We start from the raw sequence: 13,282 nt of genomic DNA on the forward strand, positions 1-13,282 counted from the left end.
AGAAAAAAGGGGGAAAATAGTTCATTCCCCTATGAACTAGTTGTTTCCGGCTTTTTCACACACGAACTTTTAAGTCATGTCAAAAACCACGTGAACAACGGAATAATAATTTATTCTCTATGAACTAGTTGTTTCCGGCTATTTCACACACAAACTTTTACGTTATGCCAAAAACCACATGAACAATTCTATTTTTTGAATTACATACACAAACTATCGATTTTAAACTAATTCTCCTAAAACCGTAAATGGTGTTGTTTAAACGTTAACTTGGTTTATGACAGGTAGATAGTCGGTTTCATTTAGGTTGATAAAAATAGAATACTATGTCGTTTTGTTCTTCTTCTTTTTGTCAATTGCTCTTCTTTTTCAGAAATCGTTTTACTCTTCATGAGGGATAAAAAAATTTATTCTGCATTTTCGAGTTATATGACATAGTAACTAGTTGGGTAGATATTTTTGAGTTATATGACATAAAGCATATAAAGAGATCATATGACATTAATTTCTTGACTGAGGAGAATATATAAACTCATGCAGGACCGGAACCTGAGAGTAACATCTGCTTAAGGAACCAATCAAGCGTCCTAGACTACGCCAATTTTATAGTTCCTTGTGATAATACATGGAGATTGGTAAGTTAGTATTTGCTGCTCTTCTTTCTTTAAACCGTCTCTCCACCTATCATAAACCAAGTTAACGTTTAAATAACACAAATACGGTTTTAGGGGAATTACTTTAAAATCAATAGTTTGTCCATGTAATTCAAAAAATAGAATGGTTCATGTGGTTTTTGACATGGCTTAAAAGTTTGTGTGTAAAATAGCCGGGAACAACTAGTTCATAAGGGAATAAGTCATTTTTCTATTGTTCATGTGATTTTTGGTATGATTTAAAAGTTCATGTGTGAAAAAGCCGGGAACAACTAGTTCATAAGGGAATAAGCCATTTTCCCAGAAAAAGGCTATACACCTTCAAGAAAAAGTCGATTTGAGTCGCATGCATTATCCAATTTGTTGTATTTAAATTTAAGAAAATGAAGGAGATAGAGATTGTAGTAGTGTGTATGTATGTATGTATATATGTCAAAAATCAATAATCACCACGAGTTTTATTTTTCTTTTCCATTGTATAAAAGTGAAGAAAAAGAAGAAGGTAAAGAACTTATCCAAATGACAAAAACAGAGAGTGAATTTAATTGTTAGAGAAAGAGTACAAAAGTAGTAAAAGCAAAGTTTATCCACAACATCAACAAGAAAAACACGTGGCAAAATGGAGAGAGCTGAAGACGGCGGCAGAGCCACGTGGGGATCACGTGAACCCATCTCCGTCTCATCAGAAGTTGGTTATATAATAGACCGTTGGGGAGTTAGGGCAAAACCAAAAAACACCAAAGTCATCATCATCAATAACTATCATTATCCATTTCTCTTCCTTGTCTCTCTCTCTCACAAATCAACATCTTGAGAACGTCTCTCTCTGGCTCTACTCTTAACAAAGCTCATTGTGAGATTATAATTAGTACTTAATCATCCATGGATAAGAAGAAAACCAAAGCTACTTCCTCATCTTCTTCACCTTCTTCACTTGATCATCTGTTTGGTCCCAAAGGATCAACCTCTGCTACTTCGGCTTCTTCTTGTTCAACTATACTCGACTCCATTTTCCCTCCTCCTGTAATATATACTTTACATATGTGTGTCTATATATATGCATGTATATGCTGAATGTTAGTATGTGCATGTAACATATTTAGCGGTTGTGTAGAATTAAATTGAAATTGTTGAATTTACAGATACATAACAGCTAGAATAAAACTGAATTATGATGCACACTTTGTGTAAATCTTTTGGAAATAGATAAGCTTTTGTAAGAGATAAGGCTTTTTATACAGTCATAAAGAATTTTCCTTAAGTAGCTACACGACAAGAAAGCATAGAAACTATCACATTCATGCATGTATCCTCTTGGGGGTGCATATTCATATATGTGTGTATGTATGTGGTTGTGGTTTGAAGCTTTTATTTCATAAATTGAGTTTGTAGTTAACTTGAAACAATTTATAATGCAGGTATCAAAGAAGAACGGAAATCACACTGCTTATGAAGTTCAAAGCAGCATTTCTCAAACCACTGGTAATCTAATTTTGACAAAACAATAAAATAATTTTTTTTCGCTTTCAGATAATTTTAATAAACTACTTTAGGAATAAATTGGTAAACTCATATTGGAATATGTATTTTTTAAAGGAAAATTATACATTAGTCTTTAAATAATATTTCCGAGTTTTATTTAGTTTAAACGCAGATCGGTCTCAGTTACAGATAAATAAAACACTAGCTTAGGACTCTCAAAATATTAATAGTTAATATATATAAACATAGATTCTAAAATTGTTTAAAATAATTTTTTATTAAAATTCTTACCAAATTGTCTAACTGTCTATAATCCCCTTAAAATCGTAAGACACTGAGGTTAATTGCATCAACTATTGTTGAAAGTCCCAAATAAGATCAACCTAAGGCCATTTGTCAATATTAAAGCACTACACAATATGATGAAGTTAATTAAAGACTATGAATATGTTCCAAGAATTTTTATTTTTGTTCTCACTCTCTCTTTTGGTGTGTTTCCAAAGATGAGAGAAGCATCCATGAAAAGAGAGAAGCGTCCTATTACAGTTCCTCCATTTACTACGGAGGTCAGCAACACTATTCACCTCCACGAACTGATGGCTCCTCCACTTCTCCATCTCATCACCACAAAGAAACCGAAGATCGAACCGATGACACAAACGCTACTTCCAGGGGAAATTGGTGGAAAGGTCCTTACCTTTCTATACCTTAATTACCTAGTAATTAATCTCTATTTCCTTAATCACTATATCAACATAGTGGTTTCATTGTTGCAGGTTCTTTGTATTACTAAGAGGACCAACCTAACTAGTCCACTTGATTTCAGCAGTGGCAATATATGGACGCATTCATATCCGTAACTTCGCAGTGTGATGTTTTAGTTTGTTCATCTTTTGTTTTTGGTTGTAACCTTGCATAGTTTAAGATGGCGATTATTTGACCGCATCTACCACTAATGTATAAATAAAATACTCATGCTCCTAGTAACAAGTTATATTTCCATGATCAATAGTCGTGTTTGATCAAATTTTATTACTGAAACAAAGTGATACACATGATTTTAGACTGGTTTCGAAGAACGTTTATTGCTCTCTGTCTGCCACATCAAGGCAGAGAATAAGCTGCAAGAAACACAAGTAACTTGATAAGAAAAATTGCATATGTGACCGACAGAGAAAAAATTGAACTATGTTATTACCTCCACATTTGTAACCAATGGGACGATCAGCGATGTTGCAGCGTTTAGGAATGGTCATTGAGATCTCTGGCTTTGCTCCAGAGTTTCTAGCTGTAGAGGAGAGCATGACAGCGCAAAGGCATTTCGGGTTCTTCCCCATTTGTTTAATTCGAACGCAGCAAGTTGCCGACACTTTAGCAGACTTGTCTTGTGCAGCCATTGCGCACGGAGCCAGCTTTATGGCTTCTCTATCCGGAGGGTTCCTCCCGCATTCTCCAGCTCCATGGACCGCGGTTTTAAGGCCGTAGATGCAGAGAACTAGGACGAGAAGGCGAGATAAAACGTAGGTATCCATTAAAGATGACTTGATGTGCATAAACTACTTGTGGAACCTGAGATTTATAGCAACTGAAAATGGCCGGAGGATCAAAGAAAATCCACATAGAAAGTAGTGGAAGAAGCACTAAAGGAACATAGTAATTACTTCACCTAATCAGTCGCATTAAGGGCCTCAAAGTGCATAGTTTTTATAATCTAAAGTAAGTTCAGAGTGCCCTTAATCTTCAGCTAATCATTTCAAACCCTTGGGAAAGCAAAGAGGTGTTTTTACATGACAAACCAATAGGCAATAGCACGAACCAATTATGGTACTACAAGAAAAGTTAGAAAACGATTGTCAAAGGCGTTAATGCGCCTTCAGCAAAAGAATTAAGCTTTAAGTTGGTGAAGATTCTAGATACATTAGTTCCTTCAATCCTCAAAACAACTGATGAATAGAACTCAGATTAAGCAGCTCTAGAGATATGTGACAGACACAAAGCTAGAAACAGCTGGAAAGTTCTAATCCAAAAGAGGGAACATCAAAAAGTTCTCATTTTGATGTTTGATTCCAAGCAAATAGTGTAAAAAGACCACCTTTGTACAGTAACTCTGCTTTACCAATATCCCAAGAGATCAAAACCAAACAGCTCTAAGCTAAAGATCACCTCATAAACCTCCTTAGGTCTCTTCAGCCCTCAAACGCAACTGATGAATAGAACTCAGCTTAACGCAGTTATAGAGATATGTGCGAGAAAGAGAGACAAAAGCTAGAAACAGCTGAAAAAAAAAAACTCTAATCCAAAGGCGGGACATCTAAAAGTTTCTCCCTTTTTGATGTTTGATTCCAAGTAGAGAGTTCAAAAAAAAAAAAACACACACACACCACCTTTGTACAATAACTCTGCTTAATCAAATATTCCAAGATATCAAAACCAAACAAGCATTAAATCATAATCTCAGATCCTAATCCCAATCAAACCATATCTCAGAATCATCACAAGAATCATTCTCAATCATTCTAACGAGTAAAAGCATAAAGCATAAGCGAAACATAAATAAACAACGCACAAGGAACCAAAACCAAAAGCGGCACAACCGCCGCATAACTATGCCCACTCGCGCCACACCCAAACCTCCCCAGCTTAATCTGAACCACATTAATCAAAGCCAACATCAAAAACACACACCCGCAAACCGATCCCAAACCGGAGATAACCATCCCGAATCTGAGCGCCGTCTTGTTAACGTAGTAAACCACGGGATCGATCCGAGCCGAGAAGTGAAACGAAGAGTGGGCCCGGGTCGCGATGTTGAGCCTCATGGCCTGTTTGAGTCCCAGCGCGACGAGGCTCGAGAAGAGGAAGGAGGCGAAGGAGTAGACGTGGAAGGCGACGAGATTCTCCGCCATGCGCGCCGTCGGGCTGCAGTTCGGTTCGGTCACGAGGCTGTTCGTCGGGTCGGAGGGGTTCCAGGCTAGTCCGATGAAGACGGCGAGGGTGAAGAGAGAGTTCACGTTCACGATCCCGTCGAGTGCTGTGATGTGAATGCTCGTCGTCATTTTTTTGGAGACTCTCCGTTAGATTCGATGAGAGAGACGACTCTGAGATTTAAAGAAGAGGAAAAAAAATTAATGAGGGAAATAAAAAAAGGTAACGCCGTTGCCGGGGATCGAACCCGGGTCACCCGCGTGACAGGCGGGAATACTTACCACTATACTACAACGACTTTGTTGTAAATTGCTTCATTAGTAAAATTATTGTACCTTATACACGTTATTAGTGATTTGTTGGTGGTGTTGTTTACCAATAAATAAACTGGTTAACCAACCATAACTGATTCGATGAGAGAATGTTTTGCTACGACAACTCTCACCTTTGTATGTTTTGATTTGCAAATGTAGACAGTAAAAACTATAAGTAAGCATATCAAACAAATACATTATATTGAGTTTCTACAAGCTCTCAAGACACATTGTACTTAGGAGGACCCTTTGATGTTATTGAATCTCTTTTCTTCTCCTCTTCACTTTCTTTACCAAACTGGTTTCTCACTGCCGTTTCTGGACTCTCTGATGGATCCACGCATACTTTCAGTTTCGACTCCATGCCAAGATAGTTGTTCAAGACCCTTCTCACTCCAAACCCTCGAGAAGGAAGACCTTTCTCATTGACTTTGATGGTGTTCTTGCTTGAATAAGAAGGTGTTCTCTCTCCTTGTCTGGGGCTAATCCTAGGTGCAGCCATAGGAGAGAAGCCTGGTGTGGTTGAGAAGCTTGTTCTGTATGGAGTTCCTGATGCAGATATTAGATAAGGGACTGGTACTACTTTCTTGTGAGCTATAACGCCGACCCTTGGACTCGACAGCAGATTGTTATCATCTGGCTGTTTAGTTAAGTCGTCCACGTAGAGTAAATCATCGATACGTGCCACGATGTTTGATGCTAAGCTCTCTAAAGCCCTTGAGTAGCTCTCCAAGATTGATTTCCCAATATCCTGAAATTTTATTAAAAAAAGACAGTATTAAGTTAAAAGGAACAAGAAAAGCAAATCATATAATGTAACGTTTATTCTTTTTGGACCTTGTTAGATTGAATCTTGCTAATATCTAGTGAAGTCTGCGTTAGAGATGGGAACCGCTGTTTCAAGCAACGTAAGAGAGTTTCGGATCTCTCCACAAGCGATCCTCTTTTGTCACCAGCAGCCATTAGATCTTTCACCATCTCCCATGATAACTTTGGTGTAGTAGAGCTTGAACTGTTGTTGTTGACTCCAAGTTTTGTTTCAACTCTTCTGCGCCAAACGTATATGGAAGCTTCCACGCGGTTCGCGATATCAAGAGCAGTATGCTCAGAGGACAGATCAAGGCAATCGAGTAGACACTCCGCGGAAAATTTCTCCGATGTTATGTATCTGTAAATAACATCTCCAAGGCATGATCTACCGTTCTGCAACAAGAGTGTAAGTGTCATAAGTCTCATAAGAAAGATATTATAAGGCTCTAAATGGTAACCATAAAAACCGCACCATTACCACATTTAACAGTAACAAAAAATTTATATATCTATATATTTTTGTTGCGGTTGGAACAACACCGTGCATTGTTACCATTCGGAGCCTAAAAATTGTTTTGAAGTAAAGATAGAAACGAAACCTTAGGAAGGGTTTCAAGGTATGATTCAGGAACATCCATTTCGGCTAGAGAGACACTGTTGATGGCCATTGCAGCTTTAAGTATCTGAGTTGCACAGTCCCTCTTGTGGTTTAGTTCTGTTCTTGCATCTTCTGTGAGGCCATTAGGTGCTAAACGAGGAACAGGCAACCACCATTTCTCTTCTTGGCGCTGAATCTTTCTGCGGAAAGAAGCTGAGCCATCGTTTTCAGACGATACAATCCCTTGATCAACGTACCAGAACTCTGTTTTCTTGAAACTCGCCAAGACATCCTATTTTTCCAACAAAGGGGAAGTATATAACTGACAGCAAATGGTTTTGATCATTGTGAGAAAGAAAGTTTGAGAGAGACTTACGAGAAGCATGTTGTCTAGTTTACGGAGAGCTGGGAGGTTGATGAAAAGATCAAATCTTGGTTTGCAAGTCATGACCTGAACATCCACAAAATTGATTCATTTACTGCACAATTAACACACTACTAATAAAAAATCAAGAACTTACCTCAAACTTTTTGCCGTCTGGATAAGTTTGTGTGGAAGGTGTTAACTCAACGATGTGATCACTGACGCTAAGAATCCACTCCATCTCTCTTCTCCACATGGCTTTCTTCTCGCTTGGAAGAGGCTCTAGTCTCCATAGCTGCCCAAAGATTGTAGCTAGAAAAAAGAAAACATGTTAAACACTTTCAAGGGAGAGTTTTGAGATAACACAACAAGGATAGTGTTTTACCACAGAGATTGGTGATGGCGTTGGATATGGCTAAAGCTGTACACGCTCCTTTGCCTGAACCTGACATATCTTCGCCAAGTAATAACTTTGCAAATCTCTCCTTCATCATATCCACGTCTATTTCAAAAATCAGATGAACAACAACAATTTTAAATTTTAAATTCTAAGCTATATTAAAGTAAAAAGGTCTAGAAAATAAAATAAAAAAGATTCGATTTTTATTTTTCTCTGAAACGAAAACAGAGCATTGCATACGAAAACAGAGCACTAACCTGCAATGTTCACTTCCTTTCCTTTAAAACCAGAATCAGCGACAAGGGCAGGTTTGTTATGGTCGAACTTGATGTTTTCCTTTGAACTCTTACGAAACGAGGCTTTCCTTATCGGCCAACCGAGAATCGACTGTGGTGGTGGCGGAGAAGACGAAGCGGCGGCTGAAGAACTCTCGTAGCTCGATCCACTTCTCTCCTTTGATTCAGTCAAGACACTTCTTTTCTTCTCAATCCCTGCGCAGCTCTTCACTAAATTCTCCATTTTTTTTTAAACTAGTACCGAACTTAAGAGAAAAACAGGTTTTGTTTGATAGACAGGATAGAGTTTAAGAAACGGCTATTAAAGGTAAGAACATGTCTCTTGTGAGAGAGAGATCCAAAAGAATTTCGAAAATAATTCAGCCGATAAAAAAAAGTTATATTTCTCTGTTTTAGCTTCTTCTTCCTCTGTCACGAGTATAGTAGATAGTGAGAGTAATAATATATATTGACTTTTATTTCAAAACATTAAATTATATTTTTGGCGGACAAATCTCTTTCTCGTGTGGTGGGATGTTACGGTTCTGCCCCTTGTGTTAATCAAAGAATTTAGTAAGTTTACTACAAAAAGCATTTGGTGAGGTTAAGTGGGATTGATTAATCAAAGAAATTTTCATGTTTTGAGGGAATAATTAGTTATATTAATTAGACAGGTGGTGAGCCAAATTTAATTGACAAATTAACTATAACGTAACTTATGGACATATCTATTTTAACATAAATTAATCAAATTCAAAGTTCAAATCGCAAATTAGTTAAAGACTGGTTTCATTTCTACATAAGGTTTTCTTTTCCTACAAAAGGTTATGATACTTAACAACACCACTAATTCCCAAAAAAACTACTGTATCTGAAAACTACCTAATAAATGAAGAGTTTAACCCCAAAAAGGAAGTGAATACATTCTTCTTGGAAAGCGTCAAAATTTAATTTCTCGGCCGCCGATAAAAATGTGAAAGGTTCATATTGATATTATAGCTGATTTAATGCATCGTTATTCGTTGTCGGCAAATAATGCAAAGGGTAAGTAAGTGGCATTTCCGTTAATATGGATGTTTGTGGTGGTGCAATATCGTAATCCGAGGATTTAATTCAAACGCATGGTCCCCATCGCTATTCGTTCCGTAGCCGTTTAAAGGCCTCTCTCAAGTCGGCGTAGCTTAATGACTTATGCCTTCCCAAAATAGTTGAAAAATATGTTTAAGTATGTATGAGATTATAAGTTTTATAACATTACGGTTTGATTCATGATTTGTTCAAGTCATGTCCATCAACATCACATCTAACAATTCCAAAATTCGAAATCCAATAGAGCAATAGTGTTCACTAATCAAAAGTAAAAAGGTGTGGACTGTCTTAAATTCTACTAATACAGATTTTCAAATAACTTGCTTTTGTTAAAGTGAAAATAAAAGTTTTTGACTTTTTGGACACAGCACTCTCATAAGCTTTTCTTTTTCAAAAAAAAAAGGTTGTATTCTTTATTTTTTAATGTATATGGATTTCACAAGTCTACAGTGTCGTCTTTGTTACGTGTTCAACATCCCGCCTTCTACATTCGATATGGGTTTCAATTCAAATCCTTGTCTTTGTACTCTTTTTTTTTTTTTTTTACTTTGGTATATAATAATGTCTTCCTACTTTACTAGCTGCTGCCCTTTGTGATTAAAATTTTCTCTCTTTTTGTACTTTGTGTAGTGATAAGTTTGATTTAAAATTGCTTTTACGGTTTATGTATATCAGGTGTGGGGAAAGCAGTGGAGACTACACATATCACGTTATCATTTGTTGATACAGAAAAAAGACATTCACTCAAACAAGAATAGTGTATACTAGGGGAAAATGGTCATTTTTGACCTCAACAATTTCCGTAATAGAGGAAATTTTGAAAGTGTCGAACCTTGGTTCCGCGGATAACAAGCAAACTTACTTATCAGTGTGCTACGACAATACTATTGTTTGCTTAATAGATATAAAATATATGTAGATTGAGATCTGTATATTCAAGGATAAAATTTTTTTTGTTTACATATTTTATTTAATACGAATTATAATTGCATCAGTAATTTCTGTATTTTAAGTTTTTTTACACTGTTAAACATGTGATAAAATTGAAAACTATATTATATAAATTATTCAATCTAATTTTACATGATATTTCTCAAATGGTTATCTAATTTCAAATATAAAACTTAAAGAATCTTATATTTAACGGTGGTTACAATTTTTTTCCTTAAAAAACAAAAATTAATTTTTAAAATAAAAACTGTAAATAAATCTAAATAAAATTTTATAAAACTTAAAATACACAAACTTCCAAAAAAAAAAGAATACGAAAAGGTTAGAAGAACATAAACAGTAAATGACAGTTCACTAATCTATTACGTTGTCGTTTTGTAGAGTTTGCTCCCTTAACGGGCCAAAATTACATGCACCGAAAAGCTATAGAAATGGGTCGGTAATGGGCCAAATTGGGTAACCCATCCCCAGAACTGACAGCGAGAATGTCCAACATTGTTGGGAACTTCAATAATGGCGATAGAAGATGGGAATGAAAGATGAAAAGACAAGCAAAAAGGGATTTTAATTGGAGCAAATCATAGGATAAGTCGCTTTCGACAGCTTCGTCTCCTTTATCCAAACCGTTTTGATTATTATTTTCCCAGGAAAAAAAAGTAGGAGGAAAACTATTCAGAGAATTATTGCGACTTGCATCGTAAGCAAAGGTGAAAATCTCATTCTCTCAGTATAATAATAATAATCCTGATTTGATTATTTGGTTCTCGATCGTAGAATTAGGTTTGTGATCGGTTACGAGTCCGCTTAGATTCGCATATTGTTTGATTCTTGGTTGAATAGAGTATTTGCTGATGGAGATGAGAGTTGCTTTAGCTCTGTTCATCGTATTTGATGATTCTTTGTGTATATTCAGGTCTCGTTAGATAACGCTGTTACTGCTTCATGTGGCCTCTTTGTTTCCTGCTCAACAAGATTTTGAAAGTCCAGGGGAGATCAGAAGAAGGACAAGATGGAGATTCCATTTCTCCTAAATATTCACAGTTTGATCATCCCTTTGTTACTAGTCATGGCAGCCTCAAAGATCCATCCTCGTCGTCCCACATGGAAGTAAGGACCAGCAAAATGCTTTTGTTTCGTCTCAATCTAGTGTAAGTCTGAAACTTATAATCATATTTGCTATATCTTTAGGTCGCTCATGTACATCAGCTAGCTTCGTGGGACTGTGGCCTCGCTTGTGTTCTCATGGTTCTCCGAGCTAGCGGCATCACAAGCTGTACTATTCAGGATCTGGCTGAGATTTGCTCCACAAATAGGTATGCTTCTTGAATATGAGAAACATTTGGCATAGATATTTATCATCAATTTTTTTTTTTTTTGACATTTATGCAGCATTTGGACTGTTGATCTGGCATATTTACTGCAAAGATTCTGCGTGGAATTTTCTTATTGCACAATAACATTCGGAGCTAATCCTAATTACTCCATTGAGGAGTTTTACAAGGTATCTTAACCTTATATGTCATCTAGATTCGTGTTTGATAGTTTCTCATTGCACCATGTCATGTTGTGTGGTATTATCTAGTATGTTTAATAAAATGTTGATTCTTTTCATGATGCAGGAGCAGCTCCCTGAAGATCTGCTGCGTGTGGATTTACTCTTCAGAAAAGCACATGAATCTGGCATTATTATACAGGTAAACCCCTGTTTTTGCCAAATGTTTCTACTTGCTCCTCTGTTGAAGAAAGTTTCTCGCTATTGTTTGTTCCATTAGTGATGAGTTTTTCTACCCATTGTTACGACGACTTGATATTTTTTTTAGATATTGACAATTTCATTAAATCTACATCAGCTTAAGCATTTTCTGCGGAAAGTCTTGTGTCATCAAACCGTCCCTTGTGTAATCTGTTTGTTATTTGGAAATCAAATTCAATCAACCTCTTCGCTTTTGCAGTGCAGGTCAGTTAGTATCGATGAGATTTCTTGTTTGCTACTGTCGGGGAACTATATCGCCATTGCATTAGTCGACCAAGACAAGCTAAGGTCGGTTCTCTCGCTTTTTTTCTCTCGTGTATACCCTCTAGCCCTTCTCAAAATTTTGTTCCTCGACAAAGTTCATTTATGTCCTCCTGTGCTTTTGCTAAACGTATGATAAAGAAGCTGCATAGTGTTCTTGCTCGTTTTTTGGTTTTTGCAGCAAGTCTTGGTTGGAGGAAGTGATTGTCGCTGGTCTTCACAACAGCAACTCCAGCTACACTGGTAAGAAATTCCCCCCCCCCCCCTGCCTTACTTAAATAGGAAGCCCAGTTTTGTCATCTTCTTGATATTCTTATGTGGATAATCTTTGTACTCATTTGGAATTCCTGAAATTTATGAAACCATGACCATGGCAAAGCAATCACATTATTAATTAAGCCGAGCTTAAACCTAGCTGCTCAAAAAGCGAAAACGCTATCAAGCTTCATCTAAGCGGTTAAAGACTACAATTTCTAAAGTCCTTACATCATTTTGTTTCCTCCGTGTTTTCAATAGGTCACTACATTGTGATATGTGGCTACGATGCTGTTAAGAATGAGTTCGAGATCAGAGACCCCGCCAGTTCCAAGTAATTTCTGATAATCTCTTACTGCTTTATTTCTTACAGCCATGTGCTCCTTCGACTTTGTACACTGAGATGTTGCATCTGATGCATCAATCATCTGGGAGCCTACCAATTGCACCCCCATACTCATACTAGTAAAGAATTCACAGAGAAAATATTCTTGCAGGATGCACGAGAGGATATCGTCAAAATGTCTAGAGAATGCCCGGAAATCGTTTGGTACAGACGAAGATCTTCTCCTGGTAATCTAAGGAAACATGAATATTTGTTGGGTTTTGGCTTTGTGCAGTTGCTCTTTGTTCATCTGTTGTTTTCGATGGATTTGTGCAGATCAACTTGGAGAACATGAAGAAGCAGAAAGAATAGTTCTCTATCTTCATCATCATCATCATTATCAAATCAGTGTGGATTAAAATGAAACCACCCGAGTGTTCTATCCCAGAAGAGCAATACTAGTTTACACATACATATATACGTATAATGGATGTTGCCCAAACATATTCATATAGAGAGGTGCATGGATCATCAGTGAACTCAAGAGTATAGGCTTTGACAATGATCAGATTCATCTGTTTCTAAGCAGTTAATAGTTATTCCTTGTTGTACAAATCGGTTTTGTCATAAAGTCCCTTTAGGATGTGAATGCATATAAGATTTGATTGATTCAAGTTTTGGAGTAATAACAAGAGTAATTCCACTGTGTTCAAAAAAAAAAAAGAAAAAAAAGAGTAATTCCACTCGACGAACCGGTAAATATCGGAGTACAATCGAGCGTACCGGATCGAACCGAACCAGACTAATACCACCGTACCCAATTCGCG

General features: G+C 36.8%; 5 protein-coding genes and 1 non-coding gene across 7 annotated transcripts; 2 read left to right on the forward strand and 4 right to left on the reverse strand.

Annotated features, from left to right (window-relative positions):
- Nucleotides 1–677: 677 nt before the first annotated feature.
- Nucleotides 678–3,141, forward strand: LOC106432192. Of its 2 annotated transcripts, XM_013873044.3 has the most exons (4): nt 1,151–1,676; nt 2,072–2,135; nt 2,639–2,824; nt 2,912–3,141. In XM_013873044.3, the coding sequence occupies exons 1-4, from the start codon at nt 1,536–1,538 to the stop codon at nt 2,926–2,928; spliced, it is 408 nt and encodes a 135-aa protein (XP_013728498.2). In that variant the 5' UTR covers nt 1,151–1,535; the 3' UTR covers nt 2,929–3,141. The 2 variants fall into 2 exon arrangements, with proteins under 2 accessions (XP_013728497.2, XP_013728498.2); XM_013873043.3 differs by having other exon boundaries at nt 678–1,676; nt 2,639–3,141.
- Nucleotides 3,132–3,699, reverse strand: BNAC09G49450D. The gene is made up of 2 exons (XM_013873045.3): nt 3,334–3,699; nt 3,132–3,256 (listed from the first exon to the last, which is right to left on the reverse strand). Exons 1-2 carry the CDS (start codon nt 3,686–3,688, stop codon nt 3,240–3,242), a joined length of 372 nt encoding a protein of 123 aa, XP_013728499.1. The 5' UTR covers nt 3,689–3,699; the 3' UTR covers nt 3,132–3,239.
- Nucleotides 3,700–4,576: 877 nt separating this feature from the next.
- Nucleotides 4,577–5,252, reverse strand: BNAC09G49460D. The gene has a single exon (XM_013873042.3). The coding sequence runs from the start codon at nt 5,189–5,191 to the stop codon at nt 4,652–4,654; it is 540 nt and encodes a 179-aa protein (XP_013728496.1). The 5' UTR covers nt 5,192–5,252; the 3' UTR covers nt 4,577–4,651.
- A 34-nt stretch (nt 5,253–5,286) lies between these two features.
- Nucleotides 5,287–5,358, reverse strand: TRNAD-GUC. Its single transcript has one exon. It is a non-coding gene; the product is annotated as a tRNA-Asp (tRNA).
- A 172-nt stretch (nt 5,359–5,530) lies between these two features.
- On the reverse strand, nt 5,531–8,272 carry LOC106432171 (rop guanine nucleotide exchange factor 5-like). Its single transcript, XM_013873020.3, has 7 exons — nt 7,804–8,272; nt 7,532–7,648; nt 7,304–7,458; nt 7,159–7,233; nt 6,784–7,074; nt 6,212–6,577; nt 5,531–6,125 (listed from the first exon to the last, which is right to left on the reverse strand). The coding sequence occupies exons 1-7, from the start codon at nt 8,063–8,065 to the stop codon at nt 5,595–5,597; spliced, it is 1,797 nt and encodes a 598-aa protein (XP_013728474.1). The 5' UTR covers nt 8,066–8,272; the 3' UTR covers nt 5,531–5,594.
- Nucleotides 8,273–10,404: 2,132 nt separating this feature from the next.
- On the forward strand, nt 10,405–13,129 carry LOC106432223 (guanylyl cyclase 1). Its single transcript, XM_013873071.3, has 10 exons — nt 10,405–10,568; nt 10,775–10,968; nt 11,050–11,174; nt 11,251–11,362; nt 11,481–11,555; nt 11,814–11,902; nt 12,057–12,118; nt 12,392–12,464; nt 12,628–12,703; nt 12,792–13,129. Exons 2-10 carry the CDS (start codon nt 10,804–10,806, stop codon nt 12,825–12,827), a joined length of 813 nt encoding a protein of 270 aa, XP_013728525.1. The 5' UTR covers nt 10,405–10,568; nt 10,775–10,803; the 3' UTR covers nt 12,828–13,129.
- Nucleotides 13,130–13,282: the final 153 nt, after the last annotated feature.

The sequence above is a fragment of the Brassica napus genome, chromosome C9 (assembly GCF_020379485.1).
Source record: "Brassica napus cultivar Da-Ae chromosome C9, Da-Ae, whole genome shotgun sequence".
NCBI lineage: Eukaryota > Viridiplantae > Streptophyta > Magnoliopsida > Brassicales > Brassicaceae > Brassica > Brassica napus.